The sequence below is a fragment of the Thunnus albacares genome, chromosome 17 (genome assembly GCF_914725855.1).
Source record: "Thunnus albacares chromosome 17, fThuAlb1.1, whole genome shotgun sequence".
NCBI classification, from domain to species: Eukaryota; Metazoa; Chordata; class Actinopteri; order Scombriformes; family Scombridae; genus Thunnus; species Thunnus albacares.
This window is the reverse complement of record NC_058122.1, coordinates 23,389,991-23,407,342: the sequence shown is the minus strand read 5'-3', so window position 1 is coordinate 23,407,342 and position 17,352 is coordinate 23,389,991. Positions and strand designations below refer to the sequence as shown.

The 17,352-nt window shown below is 39.3% G+C and overlaps 2 protein-coding genes across 6 annotated transcripts; one reads left to right on the top strand and one right to left on the bottom strand.

Moving 5' to 3' along the window:
• Positions 1-4,338: 4,338 nt before the first annotated feature.
• On the top strand, positions 4,339-13,818 carry atxn7l3a (ataxin 7 like 3a). 2 transcript variants are annotated; one of them, XM_044330535.1, is made up of 14 exons: positions 4,339-4,612; positions 5,297-5,339; positions 5,473-5,572; positions 5,661-5,793; positions 5,886-6,057; positions 6,165-6,262; positions 6,365-6,387; positions 6,480-6,525; positions 7,381-7,418; positions 7,528-7,596; positions 7,702-7,745; positions 8,467-8,538; positions 9,728-9,864; positions 9,966-13,818. In XM_044330535.1, exons 3-14 carry the CDS (start codon positions 5,522-5,524, stop codon positions 10,172-10,174), a joined length of 1,092 nt encoding a protein of 363 aa, XP_044186470.1. In that variant the 5' UTR covers positions 4,339-4,612; positions 5,297-5,339; positions 5,473-5,521; the 3' UTR covers positions 10,175-13,818. The 2 variants fall into 2 exon arrangements, with proteins under 2 accessions (XP_044186470.1, XP_044186471.1); XM_044330536.1 differs by lacking the exon at positions 8,467-8,538 and having other exon boundaries at positions 4,349-4,612.
• Positions 12,423-17,148, bottom strand: tmub2 (transmembrane and ubiquitin-like domain containing 2). Of its 4 annotated transcripts, none has more exons than XM_044330537.1 (3): positions 17,090-17,148; positions 14,822-15,462; positions 12,423-14,729 (listed from the first exon to the last, which is right to left on the bottom strand). In XM_044330537.1, exons 1-3 carry the CDS (start codon positions 17,126-17,128, stop codon positions 14,336-14,338), a joined length of 1,074 nt encoding a protein of 357 aa, XP_044186472.1. In that variant the 5' UTR covers positions 17,129-17,148; the 3' UTR covers positions 12,423-14,335. The 4 variants fall into 4 exon arrangements, with proteins under 4 accessions (XP_044186472.1, XP_044186474.1, XP_044186476.1 ...); XM_044330539.1 differs by having other exon boundaries at positions 17,012-17,123; XM_044330541.1 differs by lacking the exon at positions 17,090-17,148 and adding an exon at positions 16,803-16,987.
• Between the last annotated feature and the right edge of the window lie 204 nt (positions 17,149-17,352).

Below are 17,352 nucleotides of genomic sequence, written 5' to 3'. Positions count from 1 at the left end.
AACTAACCAGCTGTTGGACCACCTGTCACACTTCTATTACATAAGTATGGTCTTTCAGTGCTTGTATAGTCACTTTTATGTGTTTTAGATTGGCACTAAATTGAAGTCAGTTTGGTTTTAATTTCCGATTAAAGAGTCTCCTTTTCATCAGCGTCAAATAAACATCATTACATGCACTTTGCTTCAGAGTTGTAAAACAAAAAAGGGGGTTGAAACCTTTTTATAGTCACTGCAGCGTCCATTTCCATGTGTCTGTCATTGAAATGTCATTTATCAACCTTAACTGACATGTTTTGTAGTGTATAAAAGTTTATCAGTCTGAAACTATTGCATTCAGTTTATTCAGCAGTTATGACTCTTTTGTTCTGGCCTGACGGTAATAAAAAACAGTTTATTGTGTTTCCAGAGCAGTTTGTAATTGAAGGGATAACACTCGTTTTCCAACAGTAGTTTGCTCGATCTGACTGTGTTTTTTTTAAAAGAATATGTCTTACAATTGGTGTATGTTTCTTCTTCTTCTGAACCGTTTTACATTTCGTTGACGGTTTATCGGATTGAATTGTTAAATAGGTTCGTTTTTTTAATTGTGAGCAGTTGTTTTTTTTTGTTTTTTTTTTTCGGATCCATCTGAAATCATTTATGGATGCTGAACTGAATGGTGTCATCTCTTTGTTTTTCGAGTTTGTTTTGAAATTTTAATGGTATTGACTTAAATCCGTAGAGGTTTTATAGTCTGATGCTGATCCCAAAAAAGTGTGCACTTAATGTAAATCTGTCCCTCTGTGTGAGTTTGTGTGCATGCATGCACAAAACTGTGTATATATGAGGGTGTGTGTGTGTGCGCGTCTGTGTGTGTGTGTGTGTGTGTGTGTTTCTTTGCTTTAATGTGTGCTGTTTTTTTTTTTTTGCTGTTATGTTGCATACCATGATGTGACTGCGGTGTGCATGTATGTGCCTGTGTGGGGACATCATACCAACACCATGAATGTAGATATTGTTAAATCTCTCAAATCTCTCAAAAATTTTTTTTTTTTTTTTTTTTTTTTTTTTTACCCCCCAAAGGTCTTTTAGTTATTTTTTCTGCTCGGCGCTGTCGTGTCATTGGTTACCTGATAACGGACGGATAACAAGACTTCCATGACTGTCATTTTTTGGATCTAGGGACAGATTATTACACGCCGACTGTTAATAATCTGCTATTAATGGACAGATTTTTGACCATTATGTATCTCATCACTGACTGAAAACAAAACCAGCGTGGACTATTTAAATAACTGGGGGAGGGGAAAAGAAAAGTGATTGCTGATATTGATTGATTGGAGTTTGTAAAAGGGATTTGGGGAACTGAGTTGCCAGTGGAATTGGGTTTAAAAAAAAAAAAAAAATGGTTGTAATTTTTTTGTAAATACTGTTTTTTGTATTGAGTGCTTATTGTTTTTGTTAGTACATTAATTTGGCGAAAACCCTCATCTGTGACTTCTGAGGCCAGTGAGTCTTTCACTCACAGGGAAGAATTTTTTGGATTTACTTCACCTGTTTTCAGTTGTTTCTTCTCTCCCTTACGTTGGTTTATAGAGATATCTAAGACAGCAAAGCTTTACGAGTTTGTACTGCTGGTCATTTGACAAAATTTGATGTTTTCTATAGCTGAGGGTGTTCTTATGTCCTTGTAGTTCAAGTATTTGGGCAAATAAAAAATTGATCTTTAACAGTTAGACGTGTGTGTTCTGTTTTAACTGTATTCAAGCAGACATGCTGGAAGTATAACTGGACTATATGGTCACAAATATGTGTCATAGTTTGGTCTCTTAGTTTCAATAAAGGCAAATCTTTATCCAGCATAAAATGATATATTAGACATTAGTGTGCTTTAAACCTTGTTAGCATTGCCAGATTTAAACAGTAGGGGCCCCAGGGTAATATATGCTGGCATATTACTGGGCTGCAAATTTGCTGTATGACAATTTGGGTTAATGCATTACGATACTGGTTTCCAACCATTTTCCCACCTTAAAACAAAGAAATGTCTACGTTTGACCCCCTGGTAACCAGTTAAAAAACACCGGGACTCTGCTCAATACAGGATCCACCTTAAAGGTGCGGTCACATGATGTTTCCGTTCACCAAAATTTCCCTGCACTCAGCTCCAAAAAAGGACGTGATGTCACATTTCTGATGCAGGTAATAAATGAATATTGATCGTAGCATCACAAACTGTGAACAATGTATACAAGTGATGCTACAGTTTGTCGTCTGGTAGTGTGATAATGTGCTAAAAATGGTGATGTAGCACTAGAATAATCTCCATGTCGACCAAGCACGTCCACCCGGTCGAAGTTAAACAAAGGTGAACTTTGACCTGTGAAAACCACCGGAGCCAGCTGGACATGGCACCAAAACAGGAAACAGACACTTGACGGAAATGTAATGTGACCGCACCTCAAGGCCTTATCATGTCATGTGACATTGTGCTTTAGTGGTGCCTGACCTCAAGTTTCAATAAATCAGCACGAATCAGTTGACACACAGTGAACCTTGAGCCTTTCATGGCCCCTGGAGTTCTGGGGCCCTGAAAGCATCAGACCCTTTCCTGTTTCAACATTACAATGTTTCCATGCACAAAGCCAGCTCCATCAGGAAATGGTTTTCCCAGTTTGATATGGAAGAAAACTTCATCCAACATCTTTGGGATGAACTGGAAAGTTGACTATAAACCAGGCCTCATCACCCAACATCAACACCCGACTTCACTGATGCTCTTGTGGCTTCCTAGAAGAGTGATACCTCTTACAGCAGCCCATGAACACTCACAATTCTGCAATAACATGCTCAACTCCCACATTTGGGTGTATTGTTTGAGTGTCCACATACTTTTGGCCATGTACCTTTCTGTACTGATGACCTCATTCAACCGCTCAGGCTCAACTAAGTGATCCCAGATAGCAGGAGACAATCTGCTGTTCATTTATTAATGTCTCAATTGGAAGGGTTACGTCACCGGCCTGCGTCAAGTGTGCCGGTTATACCGGAAATACCCTGATTGTACCTTCAAAATTAAATAATCAGTAGAGGCTTAGCTGCAGCTTTTATTGGTTTATGAAAATATTGGATAAATATAGATGGAGAGGTTAGAAATATAACAGGCCTACCTGATGATCTCATGTGTATAGGATGCTTTTAATAATAGTTTAAAAAAATGTGTTGTATTATGAATATACTGTATAAGGTTTGCAGAATCACTTCCTCTAAATCACTTCTCAAAAAGCTTGTCAAAATCTTTTTTTTTTTTAAAAAAAGCCTTTCATGTTAACATACTGCTATATTTTCAACATGCCATATCTGTTTTATTATCTGTTTTATTCCATTTTATTTTGTATATTTTTTTAATTGTGTGATTCTGCTGCAGCCCTGATATGTTTTCATTACTTCAACCACGTAAAGCACTTTGTAACTCTGTTTTGCAAAAATGCAGTGTGAATATGGTTTATTATTAATTTATTATTATAAAGTTTATTATAATATGCATGTAATAATATAACAAGGGGCTATTCTTCATGATACTGAAGTAAATTTTGCTGATAATACCTTTTCACTGATAATACTTTTACTTCGGTCTGAATGTAATTATGAATGCAAGACTTTTACTCGTAGTTAAGTGTTTTTACATTGTTTTATTTATGATTTTAAAAGGTCTGAATACTTCCTCCACCACTGTGCAGTTTTATTGGACTGAATTATATTGAGAAGTGTTTCTAGTCCTGTTTGTTTACCCCAGGCAGTCACATGCACACATGAGGCAGACAGAATATTATTAGAGACACTAATATAATGAAGTCTAATACAAGATAGAATTTTAAAAAAATCATAAATATGATCAAAAGCTTGTAATATTTGAGAGTTTGCAGAATTTACTCAAGTACTGTACTTAAGTACCATTTTGAGGTACTTGTACTTTGAGTATTGCCATGTGATGCTACTTTATACTTCCACTCCACTACATTTCAGAGGGAAATATTTTACTTTCTACTTCACTGCATTTATTTGACAGCTTTAGTTACTTTTCAGATGAAGATTTGACACAATAAATAATATAACAAGCTTTTAAAATACAACACATTGTTAAAGATGAAACCAGTGGTTTCCAACCTTTTTGGCTTTTGACGTCTTACAAAAAGCAGTGTGTAGTCGGGGTTACAATTCACATGTCTATGAGTTGTTAACAGCCCCACCAAATAGTGATTTTTCCTTCTAAACTTCTCACATGCTTTCATTTCGATAAATGTTCAATATTTCATGAATAAAGGATCAGACTTTTATTGTGAAGGTTTGAAACGGAAGCGGCTTGTTTTGTTTTGTGACTGTTTAGTACGCTGCTGCCTGCTGGCCTCCGTCCTCGGTGTCAGGCGGGTTTGTAACGTTAATTTAATCTTCTACTGCGACAACAAACGCTTTTGACGAGGTCTCTGTGTTTCCTGTGATATTACGATGGACGTTGCTGAACACCGAGTTTCCTGTTGATGTGTTGTCGGTTTTTTTTTTTGTGGACTCAACACGGCGGTGATGTTGCCTCCCTCACAGAAACTGGTTCAGGCTGAGTTTGCGGTATGACAGGGTAAGAGGAAACAGCTTTCGGTAAAAATAAATAAATAAATAAATAAATAAACAAAAATATAACCTCGCTACAGTGTATCCTTTTATCACAGCAACATGTCACCAACGCTTTTCCTATATCTTAAACGTGTAGAGGACAAGGACTAGCTAGCTAGCAGATGCTAACACTAAAAAGTAATGTTAGTTGGCGTTGAACAGTGTTGAGTTTGCTAATATTAATGCGTTAATATTATTAATTTGTTGTTAACCTCAAGTTAAGATGGATTTTGTATGTTTTAGTTTTTGTTTACCTTGTAGTGTTCATAGTTATATTATTAATAAAGATGTAAAATGCTTGTTAGCGACACCTGAGACATTGAGCTAACGTTATAATGTTGCATAGCATTGATATTTTATTATTTTAGCAAGTATATAGTGCATTATGGCACTCAGTAGTATGTTAATCATGATATTGCTGTTATCAATATTTCTATTATTTGTTTTGCCTGCTTGCTCTCTCATATTTTACCTTTTTTGTTAGGATTAACATAAGGAAAATAAGCTTAATATCTAATATCTAACATATGACATTAGCAGGAATTATATATACATATATGCAGTAGGCTCCAAAAGTCTGAGACCAGTTTCCCATATAGTGAAAGTGGTCAAAGCATATACTGTATATATTTTCCTTTTTCGTCAACAGAATGAAGAGAGATGTGCAACAAGTGTTGATAGCTATTTTCAAAGTAAGTATTTGGTAAATAATGTGTCCAATAAACCGGACCCTTCAGGAGACATTGGATATTTAACCTGTTACTTGTAAGCCTGTTGTGTAGAGCATCATCTTAATTTTTTTTCTGTTCTGTTCTGAATCCTCAGGTCAGCATCTCGTTACCTTACTATCAAGATTTCCCATACAGATTTGCAAATGAAAATGGAGGATATGCCCCTGTCAGGCCCAGACAACACCAGGCTGGAGGTGAGCTTATACAAACATTATGTTCAGCTGATGTTTTAATAGACATCAGGTTTGTATTTGGTGTTAAATTGTATCCTCTGTGTTATAGGCCTTGGTCCATGACATCTACTCGGAGCTGGTGGAAGATGCCTGTTTGGGCCTGTGTTTTGAGGTACACCGTGCTGTGAAACAGGGCTATTTCTTCTTGGATGAAACAGACCAAGAGAGCATGAAGGAGTTCGGTTGGTGCCATGTCTTCTACTCTGTTCTCATCTGTTTGTATTTTTTCTCTGGTGACTCTGCTTACAGTATGCGCCTTTTATTACTCTTCCAGAAATTGTGGACCAACCAGGAGTTGACATATTCGGGCAGGTGTACAATCAGTGGAAGAACAAAGAGTGTGAATGCCCCAACTGCAAAAGACTGATAGCGGCTTCTCGCTTCGCCCCACACTTGGAGAAATGTCTCGGCATGGGACGCAACAGCAGTCGCATCGCCAACCGCAGGTCAGTCACTAAGGGTCATTCAGGAGTAAATTTTGTATTGATTCAAAATATGTCCAAACATCTGATCAGATTATTTGATTGTTGTGGTGTTTTTCTCTTTTTAACAGGCTAGCCAGCAATAATAACATGAGCAAATCAGAGAGCGATCAGGAGGACAACGATGACCTCAATGATAATGACTGGTCGTATGGAGCTGAAAAAAAATGTGAGTAATTGAAAATTGATTAATAGCCACTGTGTGGAGAAAACAATTAAGCAAAACACCAGATTGTTTTCACATAATAACCGTTTTTTTCCCTTATTACAGCCAAGAAGAGAAAGTCAGATAAGGTATTCTTACATTCGTTTTACCTTTTGCAGATAATTTCGGATTAAATCTGTTATGTGAAATGTGTCGTAATATCTAATTTTTCTCTGTGCAGAATCAAAATTCACCAAGAAGATCTAAATCTCTAAAACATAAAAATGGTGAGTTTATCAGGTATTAAGTTTGTGGTGTGGTGAAGAGGTTTCGGTCCATGCTGTTTTCTGAATGTGCCGTAGATGTTGTACGTGTACATTCAGCAGTCATTGTGTTGTAGATCAGGACGTCCTGTGCTCTCGGTTTCCTCAGTTACAGGAAGTAGAAATTGTGTACCTGCTTTCTAATTGCTGTCTAACCACAGTGTTGTGTAGACAACATTTATTAGCCGTGATTGAGAAGATATGAAAACAAAAGGTTCACCTTTTAGACTGACTTGTGCAGCGCCGAAATGTCAGCACAGCCCAGTTCTTTTCTTCCTGTTATCATTGAATAAATAGAAAAAAAAGAAGTGGCTTGTTGATACCAAGCTATGTACTTTCCCCAAAAGATACGGTTTGAGGTTCAAGTAAATTTATTGAATGCTGATTGAAACCTTTATGTATATAGTAGAGCTGGGCGATATGGACGAGATCAAATATTACGATATTTTGACCAAATACCTTGTTATTTTTGATAAATAATCAGTAATGTGGATATAATGACTAAGTGGATAAAGGCAAATAATATAACAGCTAGAACAGTCTGGTAAGTTGAAGAAAATTACATCACTTCACTAATGCAGCCTTTAAAACCAGGAAAACACCTATGCCATATCACAATATTACAATATCCAAAACCTAAGACGATATCTAGTCTCATATCACGACATTGATATATTGCCCAGCGCTAGTATACAGAGAGGGGAAACCCACCAAGCATAAGCCATCTCTTGTTGTTTAGACATTTTAAATTATAATGTTTTAATGCTGTATAAGTTATAAGTAAAGAGGACTGATTATAGTGTTTTGTTTGTTCCTCAGGTGAGCTCGGGAGCAGCGTCGGTTCGGAGCCCTACAAGGTGACAAGTTCCTTCTTTGACCATGTTGCCTCCGAGACTGCAACGTTCCTCAGTTTGTATTGTAAACAGACTTTTTAGCATTGACGATTGTTCCTTGTCTGCTTTTCAGTACAACTACAACACTGGCATCAGCTACGAAACATTAGGCCCCGATGAAGTCAGGTCCCTTTTGACAACGGTGAGCATCTATCATTAATGCGCCCAAGCGTGTAGTCACTTTTCCTGCTCTCTCCTGTTTTTATTATACAACTGTTGATCATTAAACTAGTGTTTCTTTCCGCAGCAATGCGGGGTGATCTCAGAGCACACCAAGAAGATGTGTACCAGGTAATTACTGTATAATCAACTGACACATACTGGAGGTAAACTAGTGATAAAAACCTGTCCACTGTGGGGGAAAAACAGTTAACTGCTTTTGTGTTGCTAATATCTGACATGATGTGGGATACATTTAGGTTCTCTAACCGGCCTTGTGTTGGTGTCACTGTGTCATTTAGTCTGAGGTCAGTGTCTTTTTATGTCCCGCAGTTTCTGTGAAGCTTTGTCATGAAAACTAAATCACTTCAAAATGCTGTCCGAAACTGACAGTCACGCTTGCATGTTGAAACTCTTTGAAACACGATCAGTTTCATCTGCGTGAAAATGATCGTGTATGTTGGGACTAACTTAAGGGGAACACAAGTGGCAACTCGGTACGACATCGTAATTCATTTTGTTCTGGACCAGCGATTGGCCTTTTAATTCCTCCCCAAAGTGATACACCAAAGTCTGCAAAGATCTCAGAAACGAAAGCGATCACACACAAAGCTATTTTTTTAACTGTAGGACCCTGTCAGTGACCAACCTCTAACATTTCATAACCTTTAACACCTCATTGTTGCTCTTCCCCCACCTGATTGGTCACTGACTGTGTCCACAGCAGTCCATCCCACCTCCCTCCCTCCCCTCCCTGTGACTGTAGATAGGCAGGCAGGGTGACACGTGAAGCTGTGTGGCGGGGGGGTGGCCGTCAGTCGGGGATGTATAATGCCACCTTGTGTCCCACCAGGTCTCAACGATGTCCCCAGCACACGGACGAACAGAGGAGGGCCGTCAGGGTGTTCCTCCTGGGGCCGTCCGCGTGAGTGTGCCCTGTCCCCTTCCTTACCCTCCACCCCATAAGTGTACTTAACAAAAGTCATGTTTGAGTGAGTGTTGTGACCCTCATGGTGCAGGTGTTTGCTGATACAGTTCGCTGCTTCTGATTAGGTCGCCTTTGCCAGAGAGGAGAACAGAGCGATGCTGGTGGTCGGTGTTGTGAATACTCTGGTACAAAGGGCGTCCTCTCTGCACATAACACCTCACTGGCAAAGTGTTACAGCTGTCCTCTAAAAGTGTTCGCTGCACCTGAAGGGGCACTGAGTGTTCTGTGACCTTTTATCATTGGAAGAGGTCTTACATTACCACCAGGGGGTTTCCCTGCCTCACATCGGGTATCAGTGGAGGAGCACATGTAGCGATCAGTATGTGACACATGATTCACCGAATTCTGCCGTGGTACCTGCCAGAGCTATCAGCTAGGCTGACTTTAGCGTATTGCAGATATATCTGTATTTGTGTAAATGTCTGCCAATAAGTAATAAGACATTGCAGCACAAGAATGTCAAACTAACTTGATTTTTCAACTGTAAAATGTCAATCTGCTTTATCAAAGTGTCTATATATTCTCAAATTTCAGTTCTTACTCTTTTTTTTGCTAGAAAATGTCCTCTAGATGTTGCCAAATAACATTCCTATGCAAAGAAAACTCTTAAGGCTCCACTCTGCTTTATATTAATCCATTGAAATCCTCAAGGGTGCTACTAGCCAGGACCAACAGTCCATTATTTCATATAAGTAAAGAGTGCAAGTAACAGATTTTCCTTTTACATTTTTCTTTTTATTACAAACCTACTTACACATACAGGATATTTTGGGGTCTGCTATCATCAGCGTGTGTGGAAAAACTCCCACTCTGCAATCCTTCGGCCCGCCTGTGACTGATTACAGTCAAATTGTAACTATTTAGGTCTGAGATCAAACTGTGTTGTTACTAAAGAGGTGCAATATTGCCATGGAGGGTAGAAAAAGTGTCTTGAAATGTGAGTGGGTGGGGAGATGTTGTGCTGCAGTAGAGATAATAAAAAAATCTTACTACTCCTTTAACTCTTCCTTGACTTCACATTAGGAATATATGGACAGCTTTGTTTATGGACGGTGCTGTGAGTTGGATGTCTGAGTTGTGTGAGATGTCTAACAGGGAGTGACTGTGTCTGGGTTTCATGTAATAGGCCGTCGCTGCCTGATGCAGACGCTGTGGTGGAGAACGACAGCTTCGACATTCCAGATGGGCAGACCCTGATGAGCCGCCTGCAGTGGGAAGACTCCCCAGATATTTCCCCCACTGACTCTGCCTCATCTAAAGCCAGTAAGGAAATAACATGCAAAAAAAAAAATGAAAGATTTCTGACGCAGTTTTGGGGCAACAACTACATAGTTTTCCCTCTTTTACTTCCGTCTTTCTCTCAGGCACCAACCATTCAGATTCTAGGCGGCCTAAGAAAAAGAAGAGGACCTCTCTTGGTTTGAACAGCGGAGGAGGAGGCGTAGGAGGAAGTGGATGTCTGACTGGAGGCGGCAGCAGCAGCTCTCAGAGTAATATCAGCTTATCGACCAAAAAAAAGAGGCCTAAACTCTCAGCACCTTCTATTTCGAGTATCTATGATGATTTAAACTAGTATAATCCCTCTTATCTGTCTGACCAGCTCTTGCCTCTTCTTCATCCAGTCCCTCCTTTCATACCTATATTTGCAGGTCTGAACAGGTTTGGGATTTAACTTGATTTAGTCGTTCTTTCAGCCTTTAAAAGTAAGGCGACTCCATTTTAATGATTCACAGTGTTGTAAAAATTGTGGCCAGTCACAGAGTCCAATCAGTATCTGCAGACATATTCGAGAAATTCGACCCTAAACAAGAATTTATAACCTGCAATTCTTGTAATTTTGGACTTTTAGGTCAACTGAGACAGTCTCATTAAGATGGATTTAGGTGTTTTTTGTAGTCTATTGCGTTAGTGACTGACAGTGGGCTCCAACTGTAAATCAGAAAGTGTGTCCTCCTCCTAATTAAGACATTGTGGCCAAAAATATGTGGACACCTACAAAACTACACCCATATGTGACTGTTGTCATTCCAAAACCATGTGTATTAATATTCATTTTGCAACCATTCAGCCCCAAGAGTATCAGTGAAGTCAGCCACTGATGTTGGACAATAAAGGTCTTGAATGTGGTTGAGGCCGGACTAGTTCTTCCACATCAAACCGGAGAAACCATTTCTTGATAGATCTGGTTTTGTGAATGGGACATTGACATGTTGAAACAGGAAAGAGTCTTCAACAAATGGTTAGAGTTTTAAGCACACTAGTGTTTGAACTATCATTTTATGCTGCAGCATTAAGATTTACATGAATTGAAAGCAAGGGGCCTTGACCAAACTGTAAAAAAAATAATCTGCCACATGTGGTGTCCACATAGTTTTGGCCATAAAGTGTAAGCAGCTCGAAGATTCAGCTCCAAATGATGTTGATCTCTAAAGTCTATCTCCCCGATGTTAAACTAATGTAGATACTTTTTTTCAAAATCCCCATTTAAAACTAATCTTTACTGTGTTTTTGGTGCGAAAAAAAACAACTTTATCACCTTTAAAGCCTTAAAAAGACAACAAAGTTGTTCGACATAATTAGACGTCTTAATTTGTCCACTCTTATCCAAAAGTTTAATGCATGTAGAACTGGGGTTTGTACAAAATCAGCTCTAAGTATTTGAATTCTTGATTGGTTTATTTCAATTTTAAGACCTTTCATTAGTGACTCACAATAGGCTTTCCTTTTTTTTTGCTCGCTAACTTGAATCTATTTTCAAACAGCGTAAAAAAAAAAAAAAAAGGTCTTAAACTCTCAAATGTGACTTTCTGAAACCTTCAGGTACCGCGCTGGTGTTTGCGACCTCGTGACCTGTCTCCTCTTTTTAGACTCAGCGTTCAGTTCACTCTTCAACTCGGTGTGAGGAGACGACTGCTTTCAAATTTAACACTTGACACACGTATACTGGAGTACTTATCGGTGGCTCTTTAATTCTAGCATTGTATTGCACTCTGTGTGTGTGTGTGTGTGTGTGTGTGTGTGTGTGTGTGTACATAAGTATGCTGACTTGCGTTGAGTGTCAGTTTTTCGTGTTGTGTGTGTGTGTGTGTGTGTGTTTGGTTAGAGGGCGTGTGTGTGTAATCATTTATATTTTCACAAATCTATGCATCCTAGAATGTGACATTTTTGTGAAAGTAAGTGTGCCATTTTAAATATTCAACTTTTTTTTTTTTTTTTGTTTACATCAACAATATATTTAAGTTTATATTTTTCACTGCCTGTGAAGTGATGTGTATATTATTTGTGTGTGTGTGTGTGTGTGTGTGTGTGTGTGTAAATGCAGATTTTGATATTTGCTGAGCCAGTGGGCTTTTTTTGGGGCACATGTACAGTACATGTATGTATGTATGTATGATGTGTGAGATGGAAAATAGAATCATGAATTTGACGCCATTTTTCTTTCCTCAGTACCAAACTGTCTCGTGTATTTTTCACTCAGTTTGTGCTTATAAATCACATAACAAGCAGATCAGTGCTGCAGTTCTGCTTGTCATTCATGATCATGAGTGATAAGTCTGCATCTCGTAAGCCTATAATCAACAATGTCTAATGTAAAAGTTGTAAGATGGAGTATTTTACATGCTTTAGATCAGATGCACTATTTCACCAATCTTGTACTTGCCACTTTTCACAGTTGATGTCTTAGAGAAGCATTTTTTTTTTGTTTGTTTGTTTGTTTTTCTGATAAATTGGCTTTATAAACCAAAAGACTTGACTGTTGCTGTTATTATTGTAGAGTCAGAAGTGCATAGTAAACTACAAGAGTGTTTTTTTTTAAAAAATTTTTATTTCTGTACATCAGGATATTGCTGCAAAACAGGGGCTGTATAAAAATGATTGAGTGCGTGGTGGGTGGGACTGTGGTCTTTTTACTTTTTCTCATCCCAGGTTATGTTTGATGTCATTTCCCTGTTTTAGATATTTATTTAAAAAAAAAAAGATCAAATAGTTATTGTGTGCGCCACAGGTCATAATGTTCATTTGGCAAAAGCAGGCTTTGGATATACTCACAATACTTGTGAGTAGGATCAGTTCTTTGTTGGTTTGGCTCTGCACATGAGATTTGTTGATAATACAAAAAATATAGAACATTTCCAGCCTTATTCGTTAGCATGAAAATATCAAATTTATATTTGTTATCCCGTGGTGGTTTGTTTGTCATTAATATTTAATCACGAGATATTACAGGAAGGGTGTCACTACCTTTCCTGTCAATGGGAAGGTCCAGTGAAAGTATTTATACAGCTGTGGAGGGTCTTGTTCTTTGTTGTTTTTTAATGAAATATAAGATTTATCCCTCCTCCCCACTCCAATAATTTTTGTACAGTCCCTTAAGTCAAGCACTTTCAGCTCAAGTCTCAAAAGTCATTTTCATGACAATCTGACAAAGCCTAATTTGATTTCTTGTATGGTTAAAATTTTTCCACATCTGTTTTTGTCAAGGTCGGTAGTAACATTGACTGTCCTTTTAAATACTTTTCGGTAAAGTCTTGTGATGTGCACTAAAGATAAACTGAACTGTTCTTACAAATACTTTGGTAGATATAAATTGACTCTGCAGCCATATTTTCGTGAATGAAGCTAACTGCTGATGTTCTCTTGTGGCTCTTTGTGTATCTGTACGCAGAGTGCAATGACAGAGGGGTCATTGTGTGGGTTTGCAATATTTTTTCATGCACAAGCACAAGTCAGTGCATGTGTGAATGACTGTTGTATATGAACATAATGTGATGTTTTGTTTTTATTTTTTCTCATTGCCATGCATACTGATCTTTGTATATAAATAAAGACATTCCACCCAGAGGCTCAGTTCTTTAGAGAACAAACAAACACACAAATCCAGAGACATGTTTGGTTTTAAATGCTTTAATTTGAGACATCACTGAAGCCAGAGCAGTCCAGCATAATCAGGAGGGTTCAATGTCCCCTCCAAATCTTTAAGTGCCAGATGCAGGTTCATCTGATTCATTCTATCATTTTATTTACAGAAAATACACAATATATTTACAATATACTTTCAAAAAGTGTCTATTTTCATGTCTAGCGATTATTTAAATTAGCCTATTTCTACATAGCAGTATTTCTCGACCAACAAAAATATTCAAAATTTTCGGCTTTGCACTGAGGCGGCTGTACAGTCCATATTTGCTTACAGACAGCTTGTATCATTCAAAGAACGCAAAGTAATGGTAAAAGAATTAAACACACAGCACAATAGTGAGTGGTTCCAAAAGGTTTTTAGATTCTTGCATCTATTGGTTAATTTTTTTTTTTTTTCTTTAAAACACAGAAACAGTGGCCTTAAAAAAACGACGACACAGGAAAACATCTGAATCCCCAGCAACAGTAAAAGAGCTAACAATAGAAAGCCAGAGTGTTGGTCACATGGTGTGAACCACTAAGTCATGTTTGAAGAGAAGCTAAATTATGATTCAGTTTAGGCTGAACTCAGATTTTTGTTGACCCCCACACATACTGTACAATCACTCATCTGTTGTTTTTTTTTTTTTTTTGTTACATGCACAAACTGGCTCACCTAACCTCCTACACACACTGCAGAAATCCAATCAGCTGCGGCATCTGCAACGAGGCCCCTTTTGATTAGTCCATCTCTCCAGGCGCCACCCGCCACTATAGTTATTTTTATTTTCACCTCACAACATTCAGCTGTAAGCCCTCTCCGCCTTTTTTTTTTTCAGCGGCTGTGCATCCCGAATATCAGAAAGCTGAAGAACACAGTGACTCCCACGAGGGAGATGGTCGCAGGGGCGGTGAAGAACTGCCTGTAGTTGATGCGGAAGTACCAAACCACAGCCAGTATCACCACAAACACAGGCACCACCAGGCTGCTGGTGCTAATGGCGACACCTGCAGCCCTGAATCCTCCGGACACTCCTGATCCGGCTCCAGCTCCTGCCCCAGACTGAGCCCCTTCCTCTGGGCTGGCCTCGTGCAGGGCCTGGGAGATGTGGCAGTGGATCACGCTGTTGTGTGTGATGTTTAGGGATAAGAGAGTTCTCTTCGGATCCTGCAGCAACTGGCCTTGATAGATGAGTTTTATTTGATGCTCCCGTCCTGAGAAGTATTTACTGGAAAAGAGGAGAGAAAGAATGAGGTAAAAGACATATTACAGATTTATGTTCGACATCTAAAAATCAATATTTGAGGTTGTTTTACTAACCTTTTCAGCACTGCCACTGTATCCTGTGGCTTCACAACAGCTACCTCCTCTGTGTCATTTAAAAACTTCAGACGGACAGAAATTGAAGTGGTAGTGGTGGTGGTGGTGGTGGTGGTGGAGATGCTGCTGGACAACACTGGGATATGCTTTATAATCTTTTTATCTTCCTCCTCCAGCTCCTCATCATCATCCTCCTCCTCCTCATCAACCTCATCATCCTCCTCGTCAGAAGTATGTAGTCTTCCAGCCTGCGGTTGTTTGCTCCGTATGTCCAGCAGTAGATCTGTCCTGACCCCCTCAGCTCCCTCCCCCGTCCCTTCGCTCTCTCCTCTCTCAGTCCCCGGCTCGCCGTCATCCGGCTTGTTCTCCTGCGAAGGCGGAGGAGTCTGTTGTTCGGGAGTATCAGTGCTGGGAGACCCTCCGCTGTAGCTGTCGTGGCCTCCCAATCTGATGAGAGAGGCGTGAGCGCCCACAGTGAGGATGGTGCCCAGTATGTGGTCTCCCCTATCCGCCACGTGGGTCGAGAGCCAAGCCAAGACGAGGGCCAGGACCAAGAGCAGCACGCCGCCTGCTGCCATTACCTCCTCCTCCATCCCGTCCAACATGGTCAGTGCACACACTGCCATCTCTGTCCTCCAAACCTGGAGAACATGACACGAAAAAGATGTGATTCAAAGGCAAGACAAAGCAAAACATTTAAGCAAAATTAAACACAGTGTTAAGGGCCCTCAAGCACATTTGTATTTCTGGCTTTTCACAAAATCACCACAATTAACATGCATTCTTTGTTTTACAAACGATGATGTCTACTCTTCAGCTGATCTAATATCACTTCTTTCAGTTTCATCTTCAATAACTGGCTCACATTTAGTTTTTCCACTCACTACATGGTAGAGCTGGGGGATATAACACTGTGCACCATGACACAATATAAATTTATCAACCCTCGAAGATTCTGCATTACTCTTTACACTGTGGTGGCTGCCCTTTTATTGTTTCTAGTTGCTTTAGGTTATTGTGAACAATATGGTAATAAGTGAGCAGGGCTGCTTTATGAAAATATTGGACTTGCAGGATTTTTTGCATAAGTGTGACTAATAGCTAAAAAAAATAGCTGGAATACCCAAATACATACATTCATATCTGGTTATTATATCTACAAACTGTTTTTCAGTTGATTTCGAGGAAATTTACTGCAGCATCATATTATTAGGGCTGCAAATGATCTTGTTTTGTCCAACAAACTGTTCAAAACCCAAAGATATTCAGTTTACTAACAAGTGAGACAAAGAAAACAAATCCTCACAGTTCAGAGGCTGGTCCTAGCCAGTGTTTGGTATTTTTACTTGAAGAAGAATGATGAGTTCATCGACTATGAAAATAATTGCCAATTAATTTTCTGTATATATTAATATCACACTGTTTGATTACATATAGCTACCATGAGAGATGATTTTGCCCATATGTCCCCACCCCTCCCGTCGCCTACATGATGACAGTAGAAAACAAAAGAGGATGTAAACTTTGGTTCTTAAAAGCTTAAGAAAAGCTCTGAACTTGCAGCAGTGAAAAGCCCCAACAAATCAGGACAAGGCTGCTTTGCATAACAGTTTACATCACCCTCAGGTTTCTTCACATTTACTTTAATCTTTACATAAAAACAAACTACAAAGCAGTGTTGTAAAGTTCAACGGCTACTTAACGTTGTATGTAGATGCTTTAACATCGCCTAAGGGTTAAAAAAAAGGGTACTATTAGCAAGAGGAAAGGTCACTACTTCGGGATGAAAGTTATTCATCAGAGCCGCAGCAGCTATCAGGGCTGGTCAACAGCTGTTTGTTGTAGCAGTGAAGCTATGTCCAAGCTACACATGACCATGTCAACACTGTTTTCTCTCCGTCATGTTTGCCTTTATACACGACATTTAATCTTTTACACAAAATGGCACTCGTTATGCAAGCTAGCACGGTGTACTGCTTACTTGTTATGGAGTTAATTCAGAGTTAGCGAGCTAAGTTAGCTTGCGAGCTAACCAGCCAACCGTTGCTAGCTAGAAAAAAAAAACGACCTTCGGTTGTTGTTTACGACTCTCACTGCTCGGTTGTTTTGTCGCAGCAGTTTTGAAAAATGAACACGGGGGTCGCTAGGATGTCTGTGTATCGTCGGTGTGTGGAGATTAATTACTCTTACCTGCCAGCTGTGAAATCAGAGCATGTTTGAAGGCGAGCCTCGATGCTAGTTAGCAGCTGCTCCTTAAAAACCACATACCGTAATAAACACAGAGGCGACGAGACGACGTGACGTCATCACCGGGCTGTGAGAGAGGTGGGAGGAGGAGGAGGAGGAGGAGGAGGGGGGCTTGTTTTGGAAATGAGACACGCCTGTTGCTCCTCATCATCATCATCATTGTCCGTCCACCGTGATAATAGTGTAATAGTTTGTAGATATATGTGCATTTACCAGCAGTGGTAGAAGAAGTATTCAGATCCTTTACTTAAGTAAAAGTGCCAATAATGTACAAATACTGCATC

Bases quoted from the DNA above. Each gene is read 5' to 3' on its own strand.
- atxn7l3a (XM_044330535.1), top strand. From the start codon at position 5,522: ATGAAAATGGAGGATATGCCCCTGTCAGGCCCAGACAACACCAGGCTG. The intron at 6,388-6,479 runs GTATTCTTACAT...TTCTCTGTGCAG, and splicing joins AGAAGAGAAAGTCAGATAAG to AATCAAAATTCACCAAGAAG. The intron at 7,597-7,701 runs GTGAGCATCTAT...TTCTTTCCGCAG, and splicing joins TCAGGTCCCTTTTGACAACG to CAATGCGGGGTGATCTCAGA.
- tmub2 (XM_044330537.1), bottom strand. From the start codon at position 17,128: ATGACGTCACGTCGTCTCGTCGCCTCTGTGTTTATTACG. The intron at 15,463-17,089 runs GTATGTGGTTTT...CATGTTCTCCAG, and splicing joins TCGCCTCTGTGTTTATTACG to GTTTGGAGGACAGAGATGGC. The intron at 14,730-14,821 runs GTTAGTAAAACA...CCTCTTTTCCAG, and splicing joins ACAGTGGCAGTGCTGAAAAG to TAAATACTTCTCAGGACGGG.